General features: G+C 43.8%; 1 protein-coding gene across 1 annotated transcript in view; it reads left to right on the top strand.

Annotated features, from left to right (window-relative positions):
* The first annotated feature begins 15,215 nt into the window (after window positions 1-15,215).
* Window positions 15,216-23,236, top strand: part of msrab (methionine sulfoxide reductase Ab) — a 29,871-nt gene continuing 21,850 nt past the window's right edge. The window contains exons 1-3 of the mRNA XM_079369392.1: window positions 15,216-15,466; window positions 22,671-22,739; window positions 22,915-23,034. Coding sequence (XP_079225518.1) covers window positions 15,295-15,466; window positions 22,671-22,739; window positions 22,915-23,034 — 361 coding nt within the window. The 5' untranslated portion in view covers window positions 15,216-15,294. The remainder of the gene's footprint in view (window positions 15,467-22,670; window positions 22,740-22,914; window positions 23,035-23,236) is intronic.

Genomic DNA, 23,236 nt, shown 5'->3' with positions numbered 1-23,236 from the left:
AAGGATGCTCAGTGTGTGTTTGTGTGTGTGTGTGTGTGCTCACGGTGTTCCTGTTATTTTAAAAAGCCAGTTGCAAGTACACAAAATGAAAGAAAAAACAATCAATCAAACTGGTTATTTATCATCAATCTGACTCCTTTAATAAAGCATTTAATACATGCTTTAATTTTCCCAACTCTATCCCTGCATTCGTTTTATAGTTGGTATTCTTTTATTTTAATTAATGCATTATTAAAAAAAAAAAAAAAAAAAGTGTTGTGCATTGTTCAGTCAGAGAACTGCACAATGTGTGCACGGTGTCGGTGGGTTCATATTGCACTGCAAGGTCATGGTTCTGCTTTATTTTCTCCTCATTATCATAAAGCATCCATCTCTTTCTTCCATTAGTGACGCTTCACCATGTCGCCAAGCCGAACTCTATTTACATGACTAAATTAGATTTCTTTCTCTCTTTTTGGGGGCCTGCCTCTAATATTCATGTGAGGGGGGGGGAAATGTAGTAAAATGCAGCAAAGTCCGACAACAGCTTACTTTGTGTTGAGAAGAATAAAACACGTATAGTTACATAATATCTTGCTCAAATCTCACAAATAACCTTTTCCTGTCAATGTTAATTAAAAAAAAGCGTATTCCCCCGCCCCCCCAGCCTGCAGGCCTCTGATTCCATCCTGTCGCCAACACATCAGCATTATTTAGTGTCATGTCTACAGTGCAGTGCGAGTTCAATTGTATATGCATAAAAAAAACCTACTCGTGCTTTTTAGGAATATACGTCCTGGTGGTGGATGTGTCGAGCATTGTGTGTGTGTGTGTGTGTGGGGGGGGGGTCCACACGCGGTCACCTGCTCACCCTCACCAGGGGTCCGGCACTCATGACATATTAACTGTCACCCCCTCGTTTCTCCTCACATCCCCAATTCTATTGAGAGTTTTTCAACATGCATAATGTGCAGACAGGGGAAGGGGCCCACGTAAACAGTCCATGACCTCTGTCTCATGCATATGTGGCACACTTGCCCCCTGCACGCTTGTATTGTGCGGCGATGTCAGACAATAATGAAATGTCACCCGCTGATGTATCAGAACATAGAGAAGGATATAGGCCTCATTTAGATGCGTGATGTATATTCTTGGAAAAGGACATCTGTGTTTATTTTATAATCTCTCCAGCTTAGATATAGCGGGTTTAACTGCGTTATTGTTTTTGTGTTGATTATTGTCGACCTAAGACTACACTCAAATTTAAAGCAGCAAGATGTGGAATGGATCGAAATGAAACTCGACAAATAAATCCAGGATTTTTCTTTTTTTTTTCTTTTTTTTTTTTGTTCTTTGATATTCCGCCTCCATCATCTGAGATGTAGGTCAACTCGCATCTCTGTTGCCTACAGCGATTTAAAGCTCGAATCATTTGACGCAGCTCTGTGATTATAGGAGTTGAGATGAAGCTCATTATTTAAATGACTTGATGTGCTTTGGGCCTTTTACTTTGAAGAGAAGCGCTGGATTATACAAATAGAGATGTTGTCCATGGAATAGACTTCTTTATTGAGACTCTTTCTTTTTGCAGAAAAAAAATACACAAACAAAGCCAAGACAAGAAAAACTTACGAATACAAAAAAAAAAAAAAAAAAAGGTTTAATGCAGCAGATCATTTTCCAAAATAAAAGCTTAAAGCCGTGATATTGTGGTGGGAATAAAATAAATCAGCGTGCATGAGAATGATTCTTTGTTTTTATGATAAAGTAAGAAAAAGGAAATGTTTGGCTCATCGTTCTCACCCTTATTTTTCTCCATCTTCCTCTCAGATTCAGCGAGTGTACGCTCATGCGTGAACGCACAGACCTTTGAAGTGGCCCTCTGTCACCACATGGCAAATCCCCCTGGTGTGATCCCTCTGTCCATTTGGCCACAGGAGCCACACTGGTAGGCTGCCTACGGCTCTGTCTGTTCTGTCATTATGGAAACCAGTATATGACTTCAACTAGTGCCCAGTAATTATGGCTGATTTCTCTCTACGTGTCCTGTATGATTTAAAAATACCTCTACCGGATGCTTGAACTGACTTCACCTGTCTGAGGTCTCGGCTGCTCTGTAACCTCTTTACCTAAAGCTTCTTCTCCCCGGCTTCTGTGTGACCATTAATGTCATCTCTTGTTAATCTTATAGGATTGTGGCGAACGTCCATCTGTGCAGTCGTCAGAGCCACTCTGCTGTCCTGCAGCGGCTTTCTGTTGATGTCTCAGGTGAGTGAAGACTGTGGCTTTTCTCTTGGCATTCACCGCGTGCCTTAATTGTATTGAAATTAAATCAAGGTCCACTGTGAACACAAAGAGCTCAAACCCAAACTTGGAAAATGTTCTCCTGCCTCGGGTGCACATCCTGCTCTGCTCTGTTACTTACCCCAGCGATTAGCAACACTCTTCCTCCTTTGTATTCATAATGTGCCTTTCCACATGAACACTGTTTTCTTAGCGCTGTCACTCTCTGAATCTTCAAAGTGCATCCTGTTGTTCGGTGTTTTTGTCGACTTCCTCGTCCCTCTCTCCTCACCTGTGATCTCTCCTCCCTGTGTGCTCAGAGGCGGCTATGCGGTTCTTTCACACGTCAAAGTACATTGCATGCTAATCCCACACACACACACACACACACACACACATACATACATATATACATGCGTCCTCCTTTTCGACATAAAAAAACAGGATTTTCTATACACACAATACAGGAAAAAAAACATACATGATACGAGCCAATGACATTGTGAGTCCTTTGAATGGTCAGCGTGGAGTGTGCGACTGCATGCATGCGTTTGTGAAGGTTTTACAGCAACATCATATGAACAAAAAGCAGCATGTAAGAGCACAATACGACATACTCTGTATATATATACTACAGCAGAATTTTTTTTAAAAAGCAGCAGAGAGAGAGGAGAGCACAGAGGGTGAGATAGAGCGAGCGAGCAGAGCTACCTTTGTTGCACCATAAAGAGAGCAGCAGCCCAGCTACCTGACTGCTACCATTCCTGCAGACCATCTTCCCCTCAGAGCAAAACAAAGGATGACGACTAGATATTTAGGAGTACACGGCGCGATGCGTAGCTATGCCTTATCCTCAGCGGAGCGCTGCCTCTGCTGGTCCTGTTCAGGAGCTTGGTGCGGTTTAATCAGACCAAGCAGTTCTTCATTACAGTTGGTAAAGCTGTGTCGTTATCTACCCCTTTCCCTCCCTCTCTCCCTCCCTCCTACTCTCCATCTCTCTCTCTCTCTCTCTCTCTCTCTCTCTCCCTCTCTCTCTTTCTGTGCACTCTGCGCATGTAACTATAGCCATGTACAGACTGGCACACAGGATCTAAATAACAACATGTTCTTCTGTTAAATCACAAACCAATGATTTAGCAAAGTGTAAATATGGATCTCTGGAAAGGATAAACACACGGAGAAATTTAGCTTCTCTGCAGGTACACAAGAGTCCCGTCAAGAAAAACTGCAAGTGTTACATTTTGTATCCCTTTCTTTTAAAACTCCTAATCACTGCGCTCGGTTCTTTCTATTTTTGCCAATCGAGAAATTTTACAGCACAAGAAAAAAAAATCAATTATTTTGTTCTCAGATCAAATATATCCTTTCTCTCTAAATACGGTGCGAAAAAAAAAAAAAATAGCTGAGGTGCTGCAGAGTATTTCCTCCTTTCCGGGTCCGCGGTCCTGATTCTGTTATTGTTGTGGCTGAAGTTGTAGCTGTGACGGTGCAGCTCCATCCTGTGAAGAAGAAGGTCCTTCTGGGATGGGAAGAGCAGGGGAGCAGGCACACAAGGGGGTTGGTGGGATGGCGGACAAGGGGGGCTGAAGGGACGGGAGGCAGGCAGGTGTCACGCATGCAGTCAAGGGATATATACAAAAAAAAAAAAAAAAAACTAAATTCTACCCAGTCATCACCGTTAGAAAAAAAAAAATCCTTTGGATCTGCTCAAGACAAAACCAAAAAGGAAGAGGAAAAAAGCCCAAGATGTAAAATATACATATATAAGCCGGGTGGGTATATATGTATAAGGATCCAAGAGGGGAGAAGGAGGAAGAGGAAGGAGATAAGGGATGGACGGACGAGGAGGAGGAACAGGCAACTGGCTCACACACAGACACACTGCGCCGAGGCGAAGGCACGGGCTTCAATTTATGCTTTCTGGTCGACACCACCCCCCACCTCACACGCAAATACACACACATGCAGACACACACACACACACACACACAGAAAGCGTCCCGCCCCTATCTGCCCCTGTCCCTGTCCTGTCCCGTACTGGATGCGTGGCCCAGCTGATCAGTGCAGAGGGATTAGCCAACGGGGCCAGCTGGCAGGGATTACACAGGCAAAGTGGGGGAGGTATGTGTGTGTGTGTGTGTGTGTGTGCGTGTGTGTGTGTGTGTGTGTGCATTCAGAAAGGGGAGGGGGTGGGGTGGGAGGGGGGGCGGTGAGGGGTGAGGAGGATAGTCCTAATACTGGAGGGTGGGGGGGATGGGAGGCACTGTCTTGTCCTGCATGCACACAAACACACACTCTCACACACACACACACACACATGTCTACATACACATTTCATGCACATATCATGCAGCAGCGCTTGAATACAAAATAAAATGCTTGCAAATATTTCTTTGTGAATGCACGAGCTGCAGCGGCGCAGACTGCCGCGGCGAGCAGCCAGTAATGCATGCGGTGCATCCTCTCGCCAGTGAGTCACGGCAACGCACAATGCTGATGAATGTATGTAAATGTGCAGCAGGCAGCGGGGGGATGGATGGATGGAGGAGGAGGAGGAGGGGGGGAGGGAGGGAACCCCAGGGGAGAGCAGGGCCAGGCTGACAATGCAAGGCTCTGACCCTTGACCCCTCTCCGCTCCATCATCCGCGGCCATCAGCTGATCCCGGGAAATGGACAGCCACAGTAACACCCACCTCCCCGTCTCCTTTTACCTCTTATACACACACACACACACACATCCACTCAGAGGGCCTGCCTCACCTCCTTTTTTTTTTACCCATCCTGTTCCATCACTCGCTCCCTCCAGCACTCCATCGCTCTTTCCCGTCTCATGCCTCACTTCACCACTTAGCTCATCCCGATATCCCCGCTCCTAACCTTTCTCATTATTTTGAAATGTGTCGACTTCTACAACTGTCATTTCTGTGCAGGGAGAGATGCATTCGGTATAAGTGTATTTTTTATGTGCACATATTTTGATTTTCTCCCCCCCCACCCCGATTTCACGTTTTTAAATATTTGCTTTCAGTCTGAGTTTTACCCCCATGACCAACGTCAACACACTTCCACATCACATCCTCAGCCCCTTTGTGTGTGAGAGAACGCAACGATGCTTCAGGAGTTAAATCAAACAATCCTTAATGGCAAATTCTTCCATCTGTGCTTTAAAACGAGTCAAGTATTTGTTTCATTAAGATGACTCTGATGAAACTCTAATTTTCATTCAGCAGTAGAAGATTTTTTTTCAAGTTAAGCTACATGATAGGTTTGTGTTGTGGGGTTCCTTAAGTCTACAGACTATTTATTTTGTTATTTCGAGGTTTTTTTTTTCTCTTGCTATGTTGGTGTGATAGGAGCATCGTACTTCTAAAACCATGCGAGGTCACATTTACTGCACACCCTCCGTTTTTTTAGAACAGGCATAAAATATGAGTTTTAATATCACGCAGGAGAATATGCATTCACGATCAAATGTCCTGGAATTTAATCCCCATTATTCTTCACTGAAAATACGGCCTTGTCTCCACGTCGGTCTCACACAGCTGTAAAAATGTTCCTGGTGTGGAGGGACAGTGCAGAGACGGGTTCACTTAGCATTACATGCATCAACTGTGATTTTGTGAAAATCTAAATGTCAAAGTTTCTGCAGACTTATCAGCAGTTTGCGCCACAGTATGTAAGACAGAGCTGCAGCTTAGACACCCCCCCCCCCCCCCCCCCCCCGCCCCAACGAAAAAAAAAAAAAAACATGAACACAAACTTCTGTAACACGCCTCAGAAACACACACACACACACACACACACACACACACGATGATGCAGACACACGGTGATTTCTGTAAAATCAAAGAGACAATTTTTTTAGGGCCTCGCAGGCAAAAAAAAAAAAAACAGCAGCAGTGTTTCATAGAAAATATATAGAATCCGACATGGTTGATGTGTGACAAATAGGACATTAGCGAGGGCCTGTTTATATGAAATGCGCAGTAACATTGCAGCAGAGCTTTTTGGGATGGAGCGACAGAGAGAGCTTGGCCTTACATGTCTCACAGATCCAAACGTGGAGCGGAAGGGTGGATATCAGGAAAAGCAGTTGGAATGAAAGCACAATGAAGAAATGTTCTTTTCTTTTGTTTTTTCAGGTTTACGCTTGTCCAAAATACGCGTCAAATATTTTATCAATTTCTTCAGAGGAGAATGGAAGCTTATTATTTATGGGCATAAATTACACGCCATAAATTTCACACATTCTCTACTGTATATGTTTATATGTTTCGTCGTGGTATGTTTACCCGTGTGCAGGTTGGCACGAAGAGACGAGGGAGATTTGTGACTACATTTTTGATGTCCTTCTCCCTCTCTCGTCCTCCATTTTTTGAAAAGCTCAAAAACATGAGAGGATGAGCGCGGGGCGAACAGGCATGCAACCCCACAGTACTCGCAGACAGCGGGGAAGATCACAGAGAGGCAAGCAAAGATTTTTTATTTATTTATTTATTTTCTATCATGCAGAGCAACACAAGAGCAAGCAGTTTTACAAAGTGACAAGCGAGGAGAGACAGACAGGCAGGAAGGACAGGGAGACAGGCGGGGGAAGCCACAGACAGGGCTCGTCCCTAGTTTGGTAATCCGATGGAGAGATTAGCAAGCAGGCAGCATTTGGGTCGGATTATCGAGTCATTAGAAAAGACTGGTGCTCCAGAGCCTCTCTTATGTGTTAATGTGGCTTTACAGATTCTCAGTGCAGTCTGTGCAGATTGTCGAGATTGTGTTGAGAGTTTTTACAGTAGATAGTCTTTCATTGTGTAAATAAGGCCACATGAACCCAATGCCCCACGGACTGATCTCTCTCTGTGTGTGTGTGTGTGTGTGTGTGTGTGTGTGTGTTATTTAGCACACACACACTTATTTTAAACATATAAACTCATAGTTTAGCATTATCACTTATTTTTTTTCTTTATTTAAAATGTTTAATTATTTTTAAAAATCCCAATTTTGAAAACAGAGAAGTAGTAAGTGCAGACATTTTTTTTCTTTTTTTAAAATTCTTATAAAGCTGACAAAGTTTTTATTACACAACCGAAGGGACGTCAGTGGAACTAAACTGAATCTCGTTTTTTACTTTTTTGCATCACCTAAATCCACCTTTCTTCCACATGAAATGATCATTTAGTTTTCAGATTATTAATCAGAAAAATGTGCATTTCACCCTTTGTCTGAGTTTATTTCAATTTTAAGTTTCATGCCCCCCCCCCTTTCAAAGAAATTCACCCAATGAAGGCCTGCAGAGTCGTGTGAAGTGAAAGACAAATAAAAAAGGGTCTCTGAGCATAATGCATCTGTTTAGCAGTATGGCTTTTTAAAGCTGTAGCATTTAGTGCTGTGGGTCAACAGGCTGTAGTAAAGATCATGCAAATCATACAGCTGTGATGTTCAGTGATGACGAGGATTCAAAAGAAAGCCCGAGCTTACGAGAGCGTGGGTGTCTGTGCAGAGGGAATACATGTATTTACAGTATGCTACGTGGGCTTTCAGTATTTACTCAGTGAATATCAGTGGCCAATCCACAACGTTTTCAACGTGTGTGTGTGTGTGTGTGTGTGTGTGTGTGTGTGTGTGTGTGTGTGTGTGTGTGTGTGTGTGTGTGTGTGTGTGTGTGTGTGTGTGTGTGTGTGTGTGTGTGTGTGTGTGTGTGTGTGTGTGTGTGTGTGTGTGTGTGTGTGTGTGTGAGAGTGAAAAGTTGTGTCAGGGCTTGAGGGTAAGTTCATCGACAGCTGATCAATGCTGCTGACACACTCTGTGTCAGATGTGCTGATATGATCCAGTGACCGCAATATCAGTTTCAATTTCTCTAGAGTGGGCGATGGAGCTCAGATAAGTATGTGTGTGTGTATAGAAATACCCCACATTTTTTCACAATCATGTGTCAGCAAAAATAATTTCTTTTCGATCTCACTTTGACCAAGCAGTTTTTGGATGAGCGCCTAACTTTTTCACCAGGTCGTCACTTGCATGATCCTACACACACACACACACACACACACACATACACAAACACACAAACACACACACACACATTCACACATTCACTTACAGAAATGCACACACAAACACCCAATCTGATCTTCGTTTCCAAAAAACCCTTCCCTTTCGCTGCTGCCTCTGCATACACCATGCCCCAGTTCCCCACCCCCACCCCTTTTTGTCAAATAAATTGCTATGTGACCTACTTCCCATTTTGCACCATTTCTGTCATGTTCAGATATTACCGTTTTGAACATGACTGTTTTGCTGTGGGGCAAACAGTTTCAAAGAAAAACACGGTGTATATAATATGGGGCATACACTACAGTAAAGTGTATACAAAGAAAAGTGTTTTTTGTTTTTTTTAAATTGGGGGAAACATTAACATCGGTGTTGACGGTGTTTTTTTTCCCCCCCTGAAAATTTGACTTGTTTTTTCGTCACAGTTTGTCTCCTTCTTTTCACATGGAGGCAAAACGTTTGGATTGTTTTTTTTTCTCCAAATTGCCCTTGTATGATTTGTAATTAAAAAACATGCTTCACGTATTTTTCTGATTAACACGTACAATAATACTCGTAGCCCTCTTAATAACAGGATGTCTTTGTGATGGTCATAGACTGGGGAAATAAGGTAAATCAATTTTGCAGCCTAGTTAAGCAGAAAGCGCAGTAGTCATTTCCAGTAATAAGCATGGCTAATTCATTGGACCACATTGCATTTATAACCCAGTTAGGTTTGCACTAGTTGGCATCCAGCACTCTGTTCGGAGATGCTTTATTTGAATTTTTAAAGACGCTCTTCATGAGGATCTTATAATGCAGCGTGCTGGAATCCAAAATGTCGAGGATGCTGCAGCATTTGTTAGGACTCTTAAATATTATGAGTTTGTCTTTGTTTATGTCATTGATGTGTAAAGCAACTTTTTTTTAGATATTTGCAAAACAAATTCTGTTCTTATTTTAACTTTTAGTCCAGCAGACGTTGCAATTGTACATTTTCATTCAAAAAGTTCAACATACATAAATGTAAAACACACTCAGTGAGTTTTTAAATTTCATGTATTTATTGAATGAAATCCTTATAAAAGCATATTGATATATTTTTGTTCTTTCTCTATAAAAAAGTGGGATTTCCTGTCTCTCCTGTGTCTTTTCCAAAGCGCACAGAGATGGCACCGGAGACCTCACTGACCCTGATTTATTGGGATCAGAATCCACATGACAGCAATTAATTTACATCCATTAACTACATTGCTCGCTCCCTCTTTCTGGCTCTCTGTGGACATTTTGCACTCTTGCACAACCTCTTTGAACATTCTCCGTTTCGCCCCTCTTTCTCTCCACTTTCTCCCTCCTCAGCATGTTCTGTCGCTCTCTCCCCTTTAATCAGTCACTCCCGCTCGACCAGCTACACCCAAATCAAGGTACTTTGATTCCATATTGCTAATCCTTTTTTTTTTTTATATTTCAGTGTCCCATCTCTCCTCTGTGAATGTGCAGGCCTGCTACATATCCTGTATAATAATGTCATCAGGTTCGTACCACGTGTCTCGATTCACGAGGAACCTCTGGCTGGCGATGAACGAACACCTATAAAAAATCATTATGTTTCATGCACTCAGACTTTTTAATAAGCGAACATACGATCTGTGTAATCAGAACAAATTCAACAGTACTCATCAAACGCTGATCGGGATTTCACAAGGAATTTGACATTAATGTTCCAAGCTCAGCATCTTGTGATCATTTTAACGAATCCTTCATGCCGTTTTCTTATTGTAGAGGTTCATGCAGCTTCTCAAACTCAAGGGTCTCTCCCCCTCTGCCCCTTACGATAAGACACTTAAGTGCATGGCCTACATCTCTGGCTGCCCCTCTACCTACCGCTTTTTGTCTGCCATGGCTTTTCAACTCGCAAAAAAAAAGAGACTTTGGCTTCGGGGGGAATTTTTTTCTGGAGACAAAAAATGAAAAGGGGCTTAAGCACTTTGTATCTCCTCTCCTTTTTTTGTCTTCATTCTCTACGCATCTTTGCTCTCTGCAGCATTGTGGAGTCTCTTCATCCAACTCGGGCCTCCGTGCCTTCGTCGTGTCCTCAGGGTGAGACGAGCAAGTCAGCTCGGCTGGTTTAATGCACCGGGGGGGGGGGGGAGGATGAATGTAGACTTTTATTTAAATCTGTAAGAACTCAGAAGGCACTCTCAAACAATCCTGGTCATGCACAAAGGTACTCACAGACGCCATTACATGCACACCATGCTGCATGCACGCTTGCTAAGTATAGCCTTGTATTACTGCACGCTAATATGCACACATATACAGGCAAGCAGAGTGTTCATGCCTGTCTGATTGCAAATTTATTCTAAAGAGAAAGACAATGCAGAAATCCTTTGCTCACATCTCCTCACCGACATAGCTCGGGGACAGGTTCTTGCAGTATCTGTGTTAGGATTGGCTGAGGATGTGGTGCGGGAGGAAAAGTTGCAGTTGGCAGCAGACAGAAAGACACAGCAAGGGGAGCGGGGGTTCACAATAAAGGATTTTAAACCAAAGCCTCTTTGGTAAAGAGGAGGGAGGGAGGGAAGAATGGGGCTGTGGGGGTGGTGGATAGATACAGGATGACACAAGGTCCAGATTAACCCTAATCTCAGGCCTGGTGGTTTAGGTGAAGCTGCGAGACTGGAGGAAGCTATCCCGTGCCAGGTGGTCATGAGGAGGTTAAAACTGGGAGAGGGGTGGGGGTGGGGGGGGCTGGGAGGATGAGGACAGGACAGGGTGTTGCTGGGGAAGACAGAGCGAGAGGAAGAGACAGCAGTGGAATGAAGTGTTTTCATGTTCCAGGTTTAGCAGACAGAAATGAAACCGAAAAATCCAAAATGGCTGACCAAAAAAAAAAAAACAGAAAACAGAGGAGATGTTGGGGGGGGGGGGGGGGGGGTGCAGCAGGCACGGTGACAGTGGCTGCAGGATGATTGGGTGGTTGGTGCATGGTGACAGTGGCACATGCCCTGGTGCATGGGATTAGAGGGACACGCAGTAATCTGCTGTTTAGGCTGTATGTAGGGCAAGAGTGGCTTAGCCCAGCCTCTCTTAGCACGGGTGGAGCCGCAGAGCGAAGAGGGACAGGAAGTGGACTGCTGTTATATAGCTGCACTCATCTCGTTCATATCACCTCTGGTTTCCGACGTTCATCCAAATCTGTCCTACTCTTGGGTTTGTCTTTAATGTTGTTGGAAGTGTAAAGATATATTCTTCCTGAGATGTTCCGCAAAAGAGAAAATGAGGACAAGATACGCACCCCAACAGAAGGGTACCAAAAAAGCAGGACGGTCGAGATCAGTTCTTTTGGTACCATAATAAACTTTTAAAAGTTGAAACAGCAATAAATGTGTACTGAACTGAACCGGACCGCTTGATGGAAATGGGTCTTATGGTTAGTGCATGTAGCCCCCTTGTGTGGAGGCCGACTCTCTTATTGTCGACCAGGGTTCAAATCTGAGCTAATACTCCTTCCCTGCATGTCATTCTCGTCTCTTTCTCTCTCCCAAATTTCTGACTCTGTCCTCTGCCCTATTTCTAAATAGAAGTATAAAAAATTCCAAACATCAGCCTTTAAAAAAAATCAAAATAAAGGTCACCTTTTGTCTGTAATTTAAAGGAACCAATAACAACTTTTCCATCATCACCAGGGCTCAATAACAGTCTGCAGACTACAATGAAGAATGTGTGAATTGTTCATCACAACAGTTAGGTTTGTTGATATTGATTTTGTACTTCATGTCCATTAAGGTCATGAAATAAGAGCTGGAGGGAGAGTGAGGTCTGCTTAGTCCAACATATGGCCTCAGCAGAAAGTAGACGTATACTTCCCAGCAGCGAGATGTGTAGGTTCTCAGTCATCCAGGTCACGGTCGAGTCGAAGCTTGAACCCAAAAGACAACTTCAAGACCTTCAAGTCCAATCGCCTTTTACATCAAGCTCCCAATTTACCAGAAGAAAGAAAGTATCTTGGAAAATAAAACCCAAAGTAGTCTTGTCTTCCCTTTTTTTTTTTTCCCAGTGAGCCAAATGATTCATGTCAAGTGAACTCAAGCATGGGCCAGTGTATGAATCAAAATTTGTCAAGTCGGATTTTCCCACTCACATCCATGAAATGATAGTTGTGAATCTGAAATCCAGGGAGAGCGCCACGCTGCTTTTAACCGACGGTAAGCTTGAGCCAAGCAATCAAAGCCTTTGTTTTTCACACCATCCCACAATCCCACCTGCTTCGGCGAGACGATGGAGGGCCCTTTGAAAACAACGAGGCGGCATGATTTATTATTCTAATTAGGTGAAGTGAGACTTTAGCAAAGCCACAATTACACTAAATGGCCAAAACAGTTTTCTGGTTGGCTGACTCCTGTTCTGTTCAGATGTTAATCAGAGGTAGCAATAGAGCCAAGGTGCAAACTGCTTGTGAGTCACACTATCGCCTGGTTATATCTCCCACATACACACAAACAATCAAACAAACACTTGAGTCCTGTATTGAATTACAAATAAGGATTTTGGCTTGTTAAATCAAACTGCATCAACCATTTAAACGCACAGCTTGAGTTCCAACTATCTCTAAATCTAAGAAGGGGGCTTAATGTGAAACGATACCCTTTAAAAAAAAAAAAAGCAGAAGAAAAAACAACTACTGCGGAGTTTAATTCCAGGTCATTTCATAATCTCTTTGATACTCACACACATCTGCACAGCTCTTCGCTCTCACTCACTCGCTAACAATCAAACATCTGCAAGCTGGCATACTCACTAAACCTCCGCTACAACACACTCACAAGCACATGCATATCACCCAACATGTGCACAATGGGCACATCAGAGAACATGCACACAAATGCAACCGGGCGGAAACACTTATTCATGCCAGTGTGCACACGAATACACACTTTTCTCAAACTGCTGCTGCTGCAGTCACGTAAATGAATTGTTTTTATTCTCGGCTAATTCAAATTATTTTCTCGTCCGCAGCAGAGATGTGGGGGGAAAACATTTAATGTATTGATCATTTCGACAAGGAACACATGAATTTACAAATGCACACACACACATTAATGTGACACATGCATGGTGGGGTCTCTGTATATACTGTATGTGGCTCCTTCCAGTCTTTTTGCTTTTCATCACCTTTTTGTCCCTCTTCCCCTCTCTTCCTCCTACATCCCCACACACCAACAAAACACCCCAATCATCTTGCATCAACAGGCATGTGAACCCACTGCTCAGTTCATCTCTCCCTCTCTCTCTCTCTCTCTCTCTGCCTGCTCTATTTTCATCTGCGTGCTTCCACTCTCCTAGCTTTCGGGTAATTACCTGGCATTTGCATTGCAAAGTCCCATGTGCCGCCCTCAGCTCCTCCGCAGGTGATTGAGCTTCATTTCCCCGGCAGATAAGAGAGAGAAAAGAGGAAGAGAGAGAGAGAGAGAGAGAGAGAGAGGAAGAGGAGGATGGCAGCAGGGTGTGATGCTATTCTGGCTTGCAGGATGTAGGAACAATGCCCTGGATTCTTTGTTACCGGTAAATTGGCTGGTTCAGTGCGAGTACAAAAAAAAAAGTTAGCGCATGTAAATAATCATCCTCGTTACTTAACTGTTTGGTCTGGCTGGAATGAAAGCAGAAAAAAAATCACTTCGGAGAGTGACCAGCCAGTGCAGGCCTGTGGCTCTTTGTGATTAAAATAAAGACATCTGAGCAGAAAGTGCAGACATGTTGAAGAATCCTGGACCCCTAAGCCACATTTATTTTCTGAACTCTTTACATATAAAAATGATCTGACATTTGTGCAGAAAATGATTAGTCTTCGGCTCTTTATCCACAGTGTCTTTCTTTTTTTTATTATTATTTGTTTTAGCCAACCAACACTCCTGAACTCTGGATATATTGCGTTTACAATAACACTCAACATGAAGAAGCAGATTGGAGAAGGCGTAATAAAATTAGAGGACATTAAAATAACTGTTGCTAAGAAAGTTATTTGACCACAACACCTCAGCTCTACCTTCGCTTTTTAAGCGTTTTAGTCCTTGACCGTCCATCTTTATCAGAACGACAATCATGTGTAGCGTTCAATGACTAAAACACATCCCTCAAATCAACATTCAGTCAGTGTTTATCAGTCCAGATGATTGACATGATACCTGCATGAAGATATTTGTACAGCAATATGCAACTCTCTGTAAGTCTTCACCGCAGCACAGATGAAGGTAAGCGGTGATGCTGAGGAACTTCATGTTTTATGTACAACACCAACTCACTCACAGCTTGAGGGTTAAAATTTACATTTACAGATAAAGTTGACTTTAATGGCTTTTGTAATTTTAGAATATTCTAACTCAGTAAGAGCTCGGATAGTTTTCAGCATTTATGAGATATATAAATATAATTTATGGGAGAGTAAGTTTTAAAAAATGACTGAACACTTCAACTCTTATAAATCATCTTATAGGGTGAGTATTGTGAGACACTGGAACATGATGGGTTTTTGTTTTTTTTAACAGATGTCTATTAATTCGTATAATGCAGGGCTTGAGTCATGTTGTAAGCTCTGAACAGTAGATTTTTAATGCTGAACTCATACAGGATTAACCCAGAACACGCCTGAAAAATGAACCACAAAGGGAGACCATACCCATCCATACATCCACACTCCAGCCTGGTGTAGTAAAGGCACCTCCCGCTGAATGAGAGCCCATAATTGGGGCGCGCTCATTTGCATGCAGCGCGGCGTGGATATTTATTTAAATTTAATTTCGTTCCCGCACACGGCGCACTGTAGGCTTTTGTGCCAAAGTCATATTAACCCTTGATTAGTTAATATGCAGCGCACGACGTTGCCCACGCACGATGAATATTCATATTGATGGCGTTTTCTCCGTCCTCTCTCTCCGCCCCTCCCTGCCTTTCAGTCTCCATCGCGCGTGCTTCGCCACGTGACGTAACGTAACGTAACGTCGCGGCTCTATGGAGGCATCCCGGAAGATAGCGCCCCTTGTACAGGTGTTCTCCAAAACGTTCTCACAACACACCGCTTGGTTTCTTCTACTTCTACTCGCTGACTCAATGGCAGATAAAAGCCAGCTTCCGGGCAAAGACCGCGCCATGAAAGGAAGAGAGGAGAGAATGGTCGTGGCAGGTAAATGAAAAATAACACCAAGGTGTTGAAGTTGTGTGCGCGCGGGCATGGAGGACACCTTGTTAACCTTTGACATGCTTGAGTCACGCGCCTTCACAGCACACAAGTCAAGTTAAAATAAGACATAATGACAGATGACACTTTATCTTTGGCTACATTTTTTTAGTAGAGATGCACTGTTGTTCATTTACTGCTCTGTGGGCCTTTGAATTAAAATAACATTTTTTTTAAATTGAATCAAATTAAGGGTCTCATGCTGTTTTATTGATGAATTAACCTTATTGTTTAAACTGAGGTTATGGTTAAAATTAAGCTGTTACAATTACAGCCAAAGGAAAAGTTTTTATGTAACATCTTTTTTTAAGGCATCTTTTAGCTTCTAAATCTTCATTTTTTTTTTTTTAAATATAAGAACTTGTAGGTTAAAGAAACCTTCCCTGCTTCAACCACTACATGGATTTAAAATAAGTGAAAGTTAGAAATACCAAATTTTCACATGAGTTTTAGGTTCTTTTTTTATTAGTGCTTTCTTTGAGGAAGCCGGAAGTGCAGTAAGAAAAGAGTGTGTTGTAACTTTGTACAGTGTGTGTGCATGTCTAATCTTCTACAAGTTTGTGCTTATAATCTTATATATATTTATATATATTATAATCTGATCTGATAAGATGGTAAAATATGTCCTAAATTGCCTGACGCAGTTTTTCTTGTGAAATAAATGCTTGGTTGTCGGATCAAGTTGTACCTTGCCCATCCTTTATGAAATGTCAACAGTTGAGACGTCACATTTGATTTGATAATGACTTAATTGTTAAACGTTTATGCCAAACATGTGTCCACATGGTGTTTATTGTAATCATTAGAAAGTATTATTAGAAAATTGCAAATCATTTCAACTTTCCCACTACCTCCCGATGAGTCACGGCCCGAGGAGAATATTTCAGCATGCTTAAAACCGCAGTTTTTAAAGTATCTTTTCGTAAATTAGGTTGTCATTTTTACAGGTGAAATTTAAAATGAAAATACAAACGCGTTCTTTAACGTCTTCCTTAACGCCATTTTAACCATTTTTGCTATGTGGTAGCACTTAGGGCAATTCATCGTTTCACCACCACATTTGCGATGCCACTGCCTAGGATGTGTAATGCCAGTCATGTGACCTGAAGCGTGTCACGCTGCCTTTTTTTGTGTCGCTTGATGCAGACAAAAAGTGACCAGCTCTCTGGTTTCCATGACTGCTGTACAATAAAAGTCTGATATCACCTTCAGTAGTCAGAGAACTGACCGCCGTGCACGCAGAGCCTGTGTCCCCTTATTGTAAAAAAAAAAAGTTTGGAGGCTACAGGCCACGCTGCTGCCTTCACAGATACCACAGCTTGACCCTCGAGGCAGACGCTCTATCACAGATTTGAAAAGGCACCTCATCCCTGTGCTTGGTAACGCTGTGGGCAAATATAAGTTGATGTAGCCCTGATTGTTTCCTAACAGGAAGTAAACCAGCAGCGCCGTTTGAGTCCCATGCTGCTCAAGACGGTGAGCCTCCCTTTAATTAGACGTTAGGATCACGGGGCTGGTTATGTTCAGCTCAGTGTAACTTTGAACCAAGGTAGAAATGGTTGGTCATGTTTGAAAGTTGATAAAGAAACGTGTTGCTCCATCGACTCCGTGTGTGTGTGTGTGTGTCTGTGTGTGTCAGAGCTGCTGTCAGAAGTAGAAGAGGGTTTAGGGAACGTGTCAGTTTGTCCAATATCATTCATCCATAGTAACAAGTCAAACCTCTCAGTGACTCCTCTCTTGGTACGTTTAGACTGCTTGTTTTTAGACAAGTCGCTTTAGTGCTGGATGTAGTTGAAAGACTAAGGTGAAACATGTTTCAATTCAAATCAGTCCTTGTCCTCACCTGCTAAGTCGAGGTGCCCTACAAGTGCATTATGGGAGCAGGGTGTGAGTGCATGGGAGGAAGCCGTGCCGCAGCGTCCAGGGGCCCATCTGGGCATTATGCGCATGAAGGCTCCGCCCCGTTGTAAGTTCCCGCTCCGTCTGTCGGAGCAGCTCGGAGACACCGCATGGCAGAAAGCTGTTCCTCCCCTTTCACCGTGGGGTGCAGCTTAGGTGGAGACGGGCTTGTTCTTGTGTGTGTTTGCATTTTGCTGTTTATTGCTGTGGGCCAGTAAGCATGAGTAATTTAGGGATTGCAAGGACTGCCTTCACAAGCTCCCTGCTAGGCCCAGCCCTGTGTGTGTGTGTGTGTGTGTGTGTGTGTGCGCATTCGAGTACACACATTTGTCTCCTCTGCAATGAAGATCTCTAGTTTTGAAAGTTTCTTCTTCCCCTCCAGCCTCTCTGCAGAAGCTGCTGGTTCCTTAGTCAGCTGTCCCGGTGTCCTGCGTCGCCTCCCTCTATAATGTACTCGGTGACCTTGGCGAAAATGATCCAGTGGCAGATTGCTACATGGTAGGGGCACAGTGGCTATTATTTTGAGTCAGTGCCGTATAGACTGCCAATATTTCTTCCAAACAGGATGGGGGAGGTCAGCTGACCAAAATCAATCTCTGTTACATGCTCGACTATAACTCTTCAAAGCAGGTTCATGGCGAAGATATATTTCAGTGATTTCAGTTGTTTTCCCATCTTTGCTGTCCCAGGTGCCCTTGAGCCCCTCCTCTTGTTTTGCAAATGGCTTAGAGGGAGAGGAAAGGGTAAGTAACTGAATGGGTAAAAAAAAACAAAAAACATGCAAATGAAGTATGAAACAGTAGTGACATAAATAAGAGGGATTTGCGAATGGGGAAACACTGTTGTTCACTGATAACGACGCCTGCTTCAGTGATGAAACGCCCTGTGTTCATATTCTGCTCTGCACGCGTATCCTTCATGTAGATTGGGTTTGATGCCATAATAAGACATGGGAACTCGTGACCCTGCATCAATGCATGATGGGATTGATTGTAAATACATCTTGTAGCTGCAGAGTGAGAGTGTAAAGGTCACTTCAGGATCATTTTCTCTCACAGTGTTGTTCATTTGTGTCTGTGCAGTCTATCCCATCCTCTTCGTTCCTCCCATATGTTGCAGTGAAGATAGGCTGCTGGGCCTCAACAGGATGTGCCTCCATCTTGCTCAAAGGAGATAATGCAGCCAGGGCCATAGTAGGTAGCCTTCTCCATAGCAACTGTTTCCGTTGCTAGGATACAGTATGTATGGAATGCATGGATGGCTTCAAAGTTGCACCTTTTTGCAGAGTCCAGACAGTTTTCCAACCCTGAGCAGTGGATGCTTTCAGTGTTTTTCATTGTGACAATATCAACTTGGGCTGTTACTCACCTCTCAGTTTAAAAAAAAAAAAAAGTGGCCCAGCGCCCATTAGCCTTGCCTCTTTCCTCCCCTCCCCTCCCCCTCTGTTGCCCGATTCTTCCTCCCCTACCCGTCCGCCCATACAGCAGAGGGTAGTTGGCATTGGTATAAAGCTCCAGCCTCCTCCGACGACTCGTGCCTGACTCCCTGCCAACCTGTGTGAAGCTAAAAAGAGGAAGAGGGAGGGAAGAGAGTGAGAGGGGAGGGGAAAAGAGAGAATGGATTTTTTTTTTTTTTTTGGAGGAAAATAAACAGTGCAGCCTGGAAATCGACCTTTTCTGTTACCAGTTTTGGTGCGCAGGAAAAGCGCCTCTCTTGTTCCCTGCGTGAGGGGGCAGCAGCAGCGCTCGGACTTCAGTTTTACTGGTGAGAAACACGGGACCACAGATACAATGGAAGGGTAACATAGATCAAATACCCGAACAAACGTCAAACTTGATCGCTATGCAACAGATTGACGGTAGCCAGGATGCAAGCATTGTGGCAACGCTCCGGCTCCGATGTTTTGGTTCTGGTCCAGCTGCCTACAACCACCAAGCTAGAAAAGCAACAAAAGGTGACCAAAGTTTTCCGCCTTAGCCCCGCCGTGCTCTACTGTTCTTTTCAGATATCCTCAAAAACAAAGGTGCACAAAAGAAATTACGCCCATATCTCATCCAAGTTGGTAAAAAAAAAGAAAATCCTTTTCCTGACTCCGTCCCCCATATTCAGCCAGTTTTCTTCTTTTGTAAGCTCAGTCACCCACCCTGCTTGTGTTTTTCTGTCGTCCTCTGTTCTTTCTTTAGCTGGCGTAGTGAGGCAGCGTAGTGAGGGTATTCAGCCAGCTCTTTCTCTGTGCCTGTGTGTGTTAAGGTGGGGTATTTCTGGCAGAATAGGGTGTGGGCGCTGGGATGGCAGGGAAGGGGGGGGGGGGTTAGGCACAGTGAAAGGAGCCAGCCTGGCACCACCTGGACCCGTGCCAGCGACTCCACTGGAGACAAACCCACAGCCGAGGTTAGTGTGTGAGGGATTGTGCGTCCGATTTGTGCGTGCTGGTGTTTGTAGTTGAGAGTGAGGGATGATGGGAAGGTGGGGTGAAGTGGAGATGGAGGGCAGGGTGAGCTGGCTGTGTCGGCGTGTTCTTGGCTGCCTTCGTTTTAACTTCTCTTTCTTGTTTACGTGTTTGCTTGTTTGTTTTCTCTTGGACGAAGTTATCGGTCACTTTATCTGGGGCCCAAAGACACGGTGGTCCGATGGCCAGAAGAATCCCTCACTGCCTTTCTGCTCTCCTTCATCTGTTGCTTCTCACTGGCTATTTACTCCTTTTATTGTTTTGGCAGGCAGATCTCTCCTCCTCCCACTCCTCCTCCTCCTCCTCCTCTATCGCACACTTGTCTCCCTCTCACTCTCTCAATCCCTCTCCTTCATTTGGCAACTTCAGTGCGTTTTATCTCTCTGGCCAGAGAGGCAGAACAAGAGGGTGAGAGTTAGCAAAGGATGGAGACAGAACACATTTAGTAGGCGATGAAGGAAGATTTTCTCAATCCTTATACCACTTTAAGTCACAGTGGAATATTTAACCAGCACCAGCCACTGATCCAAATCCACTCTGATTGTAGCTAACTGTGCCAGTGAACATGACCTGACAGAGCCAAACAACCTGCTGCTAAAAGACAGAACTGTCGCACAACAGGAGGGCAGAAAGGGACTGCCTGAAGGCAGCGAGGCCTCACTGACATTTTTGCAATCTGTTACTGCGCACAAAAATGAAAGAAGCTTAGCTCGTAGCAGAAAGTGCCCTTGAGGTCGCACAGCAAGACAAGTGCTATCAGGTCAAGTGACTCTTCTGCTTCTCACAGAGCAGTCGATTCCTTTTTTTAAACTCCTGATACTGAGTCTAATTCCTGACCACACACTGGCTTATATTGAAGTGGCTCATCTTTACATGCGTTATACATCCGATTCCTGTAATACGTTTAATATATCGGATACTCGTATCAGAAGATATCCGTTACCAATACTGGGGTCAGAGCTCACACAGGCATGCGGCTCAATTTTTTTATTTTCTTGACTTCATTGTTTCCTAATCTCCTCGTTATTGTATCATTTTAGTGTTCTGCAAAATAAAAATAATTTCTATGCTGGTAAAGGCACGGTCAGCCTTTCTCTCGTCTCTTATTGGCTGGTACTCGTTGGTCCAATTCTTTGTTGGTTGGGTAAGAATAACAAGGTAAGCCAGTCAGAGGTGGAGTAGGACAGGTCATTCCAGAACTGTCCTCACAAAAGAAAGTGCTGCCTGTGTTACCTGTGTGATGATGATGTAATAAAACATGGCCTTCTCTGGTCATTAAAATAAATGAAGGAAAAAGGAAGTGAACACCTCAAAGTGAAATTTACGTTATTTAAAAAAAAGAAAAGAAAAAAGACTCCTATTTGCAAATGCTTCCTCGACGTAACGGCAGGCTGTGTCCTCTCCGCCGGCTCGGCGTGTTGCTCAGCCCGAGCTCCACATGCACACTGACATGATCACTGTGAATGTGTTTGTGTGGCAACGAAAAGGAAGCAGAGAATACTTTTGATTACAGATTACTTATTGGGATCTAAATAAACGATGACTTAAACTGAAAGACTTCCATGTTGTGTTGCTTGTTTATACAGAAAAGTAATCCAAGTACTTTGTAACACATCAGCCCAAACACTGCTATGGAATAATAATAACTTTATTATATAACTCCATAAAGAGCCAGTAAAGATTATAACATCTGTGTTAAGACTACAGGTCCATTATGAGGGGAAACGATGTCACTGATGAGGGGGGGGGGGGGGGGGGGGGGGGTATCCTGGATGAGCATGAATTCAGAGCAGACCCGCTTTAACATCATCTGATACCCAAACCAGCGTCTGTTACAGATAAAGATATCGATAAAGGAACAACTCTGTATCTTTCTTTTCAATATTTCTCTCTTATCTTTTACACTTTTCACCTCGGTCTTTGTCAACGCTCAAAATCTGTGATCCACAAATGTAACAATTACGGCACTTTTTTTTTTTTTCAAGATGTTTTTTTTTTTAAGATTCTCGTCAGTGTCACGCGTCCCATTGCTCCGTAGCCAGAGAGCATTTACACAAGCGTTGAAGTTAGAGCAAGCATCCATTAGCGGTATGTGCCTAAGCCCTTAGTGTGCCCTGTGGCCTGTTTATCTGTAGACTAATATTAGTGGTTGCAGTACAAACCAGCCTTGCTTAGTGGAGATTTGCACGCTAAGTCACCTCAGTCTTCTTAAACCTTAATCCTCCTCACACATCTGTGGGGATACACATACACTTCCTTTTTAGCCCTCTAATTCCACGCAGCACAGTTGGCAGTAGAGTGCCATCCAACCCCCCCTCCCCCCACCCTGATCGACCTCCCCCCCTCTCTCTCTTAGTACTCCACTTTATTTTACTTATGGAATATTTTTACTAAGCAGCAGATTAAGCTTGTTCTTGAGGTTATTCAGGGTGCGGGTCTTCAGTTGTTGGCTTTCAGGACGCACAGCGGTGCCAAGCCTCGTGCTTAACGCGCTCACATTCAAAGACGTGCAGCAGGGTGGAAGACAGATCAGAAAATAACCGTGTGGCTGTGTTTAATTGTGTGTATTGAGGAGAGGACAGCAGGGAGAGAATGGCGGTCAAGCCGTGTAATCTCTTAAATGTCTTCCAGTGCTGAAGCCTCCGCCTCTGATCCGCTGGCCCGGGTCAGCTCATAACGACGTGTAGACCTGTGAGGCCTCGCAGAGGCCGCTAATGGGCCCTTTTTTTTCTTCTATACTGTAATTGCTGAAACACTATGTCATGATCTCATTTCACATTTGTACACTGTTTCCCTTCATAGAAAAGCACACAGTCAATGGGAATCCCACCATAGAGCCTTTTCCAGACGGCATGGATACCATCATGTTTGGTGAGACTGCACAATCACACATTTTCAGATTCTGATTCAGCCCAATATGTATTTGTGTTTTTGTAGTTTGTGGCTACTGACACATTTTGGGGAAGTGTTGCTCTCTCTGCAGCTGGTGCAATAACACAGAAGCACTGAAACTGCTCGTGTGTTTGCGTGCTTTCTCTACTTGCAGGTATGGGCTGTTTCTGGGGAGTGGAGAAACTTTTCTGGAAGCTTCCAGGAGTCTTCTCCACACAGGTGGGCTACGCCGGAGGCTTCACACCGAACCCCTTTTACGAAGAGGTCTGCACAGGTAACGCACTTTGGTCTCCTCTTTGATAAATGTTGCAGGATTGGGCCCGTCCCTGTGCAGAGGTGAAGTGGGCTGGCGGGACATTTCTCTGACAGATCAGATCCCGAGTTCATGAGACCAAAAAGGAGCAAAGGGAGGAAGAAAAAGATCCGGGGGTTTTTTTGAAGAGGGTTTTTAAAGTACAGCGCTCGCATCCTCTCGC

This window comes from Symphodus melops (assembly GCF_947650265.1).
Source record: "Symphodus melops genome assembly, chromosome: 19".
NCBI classification, from domain to species: Eukaryota; Metazoa; Chordata; class Actinopteri; order Labriformes; family Labridae; genus Symphodus; species Symphodus melops.
This window is presented reverse-complemented; position numbering and strand designations above follow the sequence as displayed.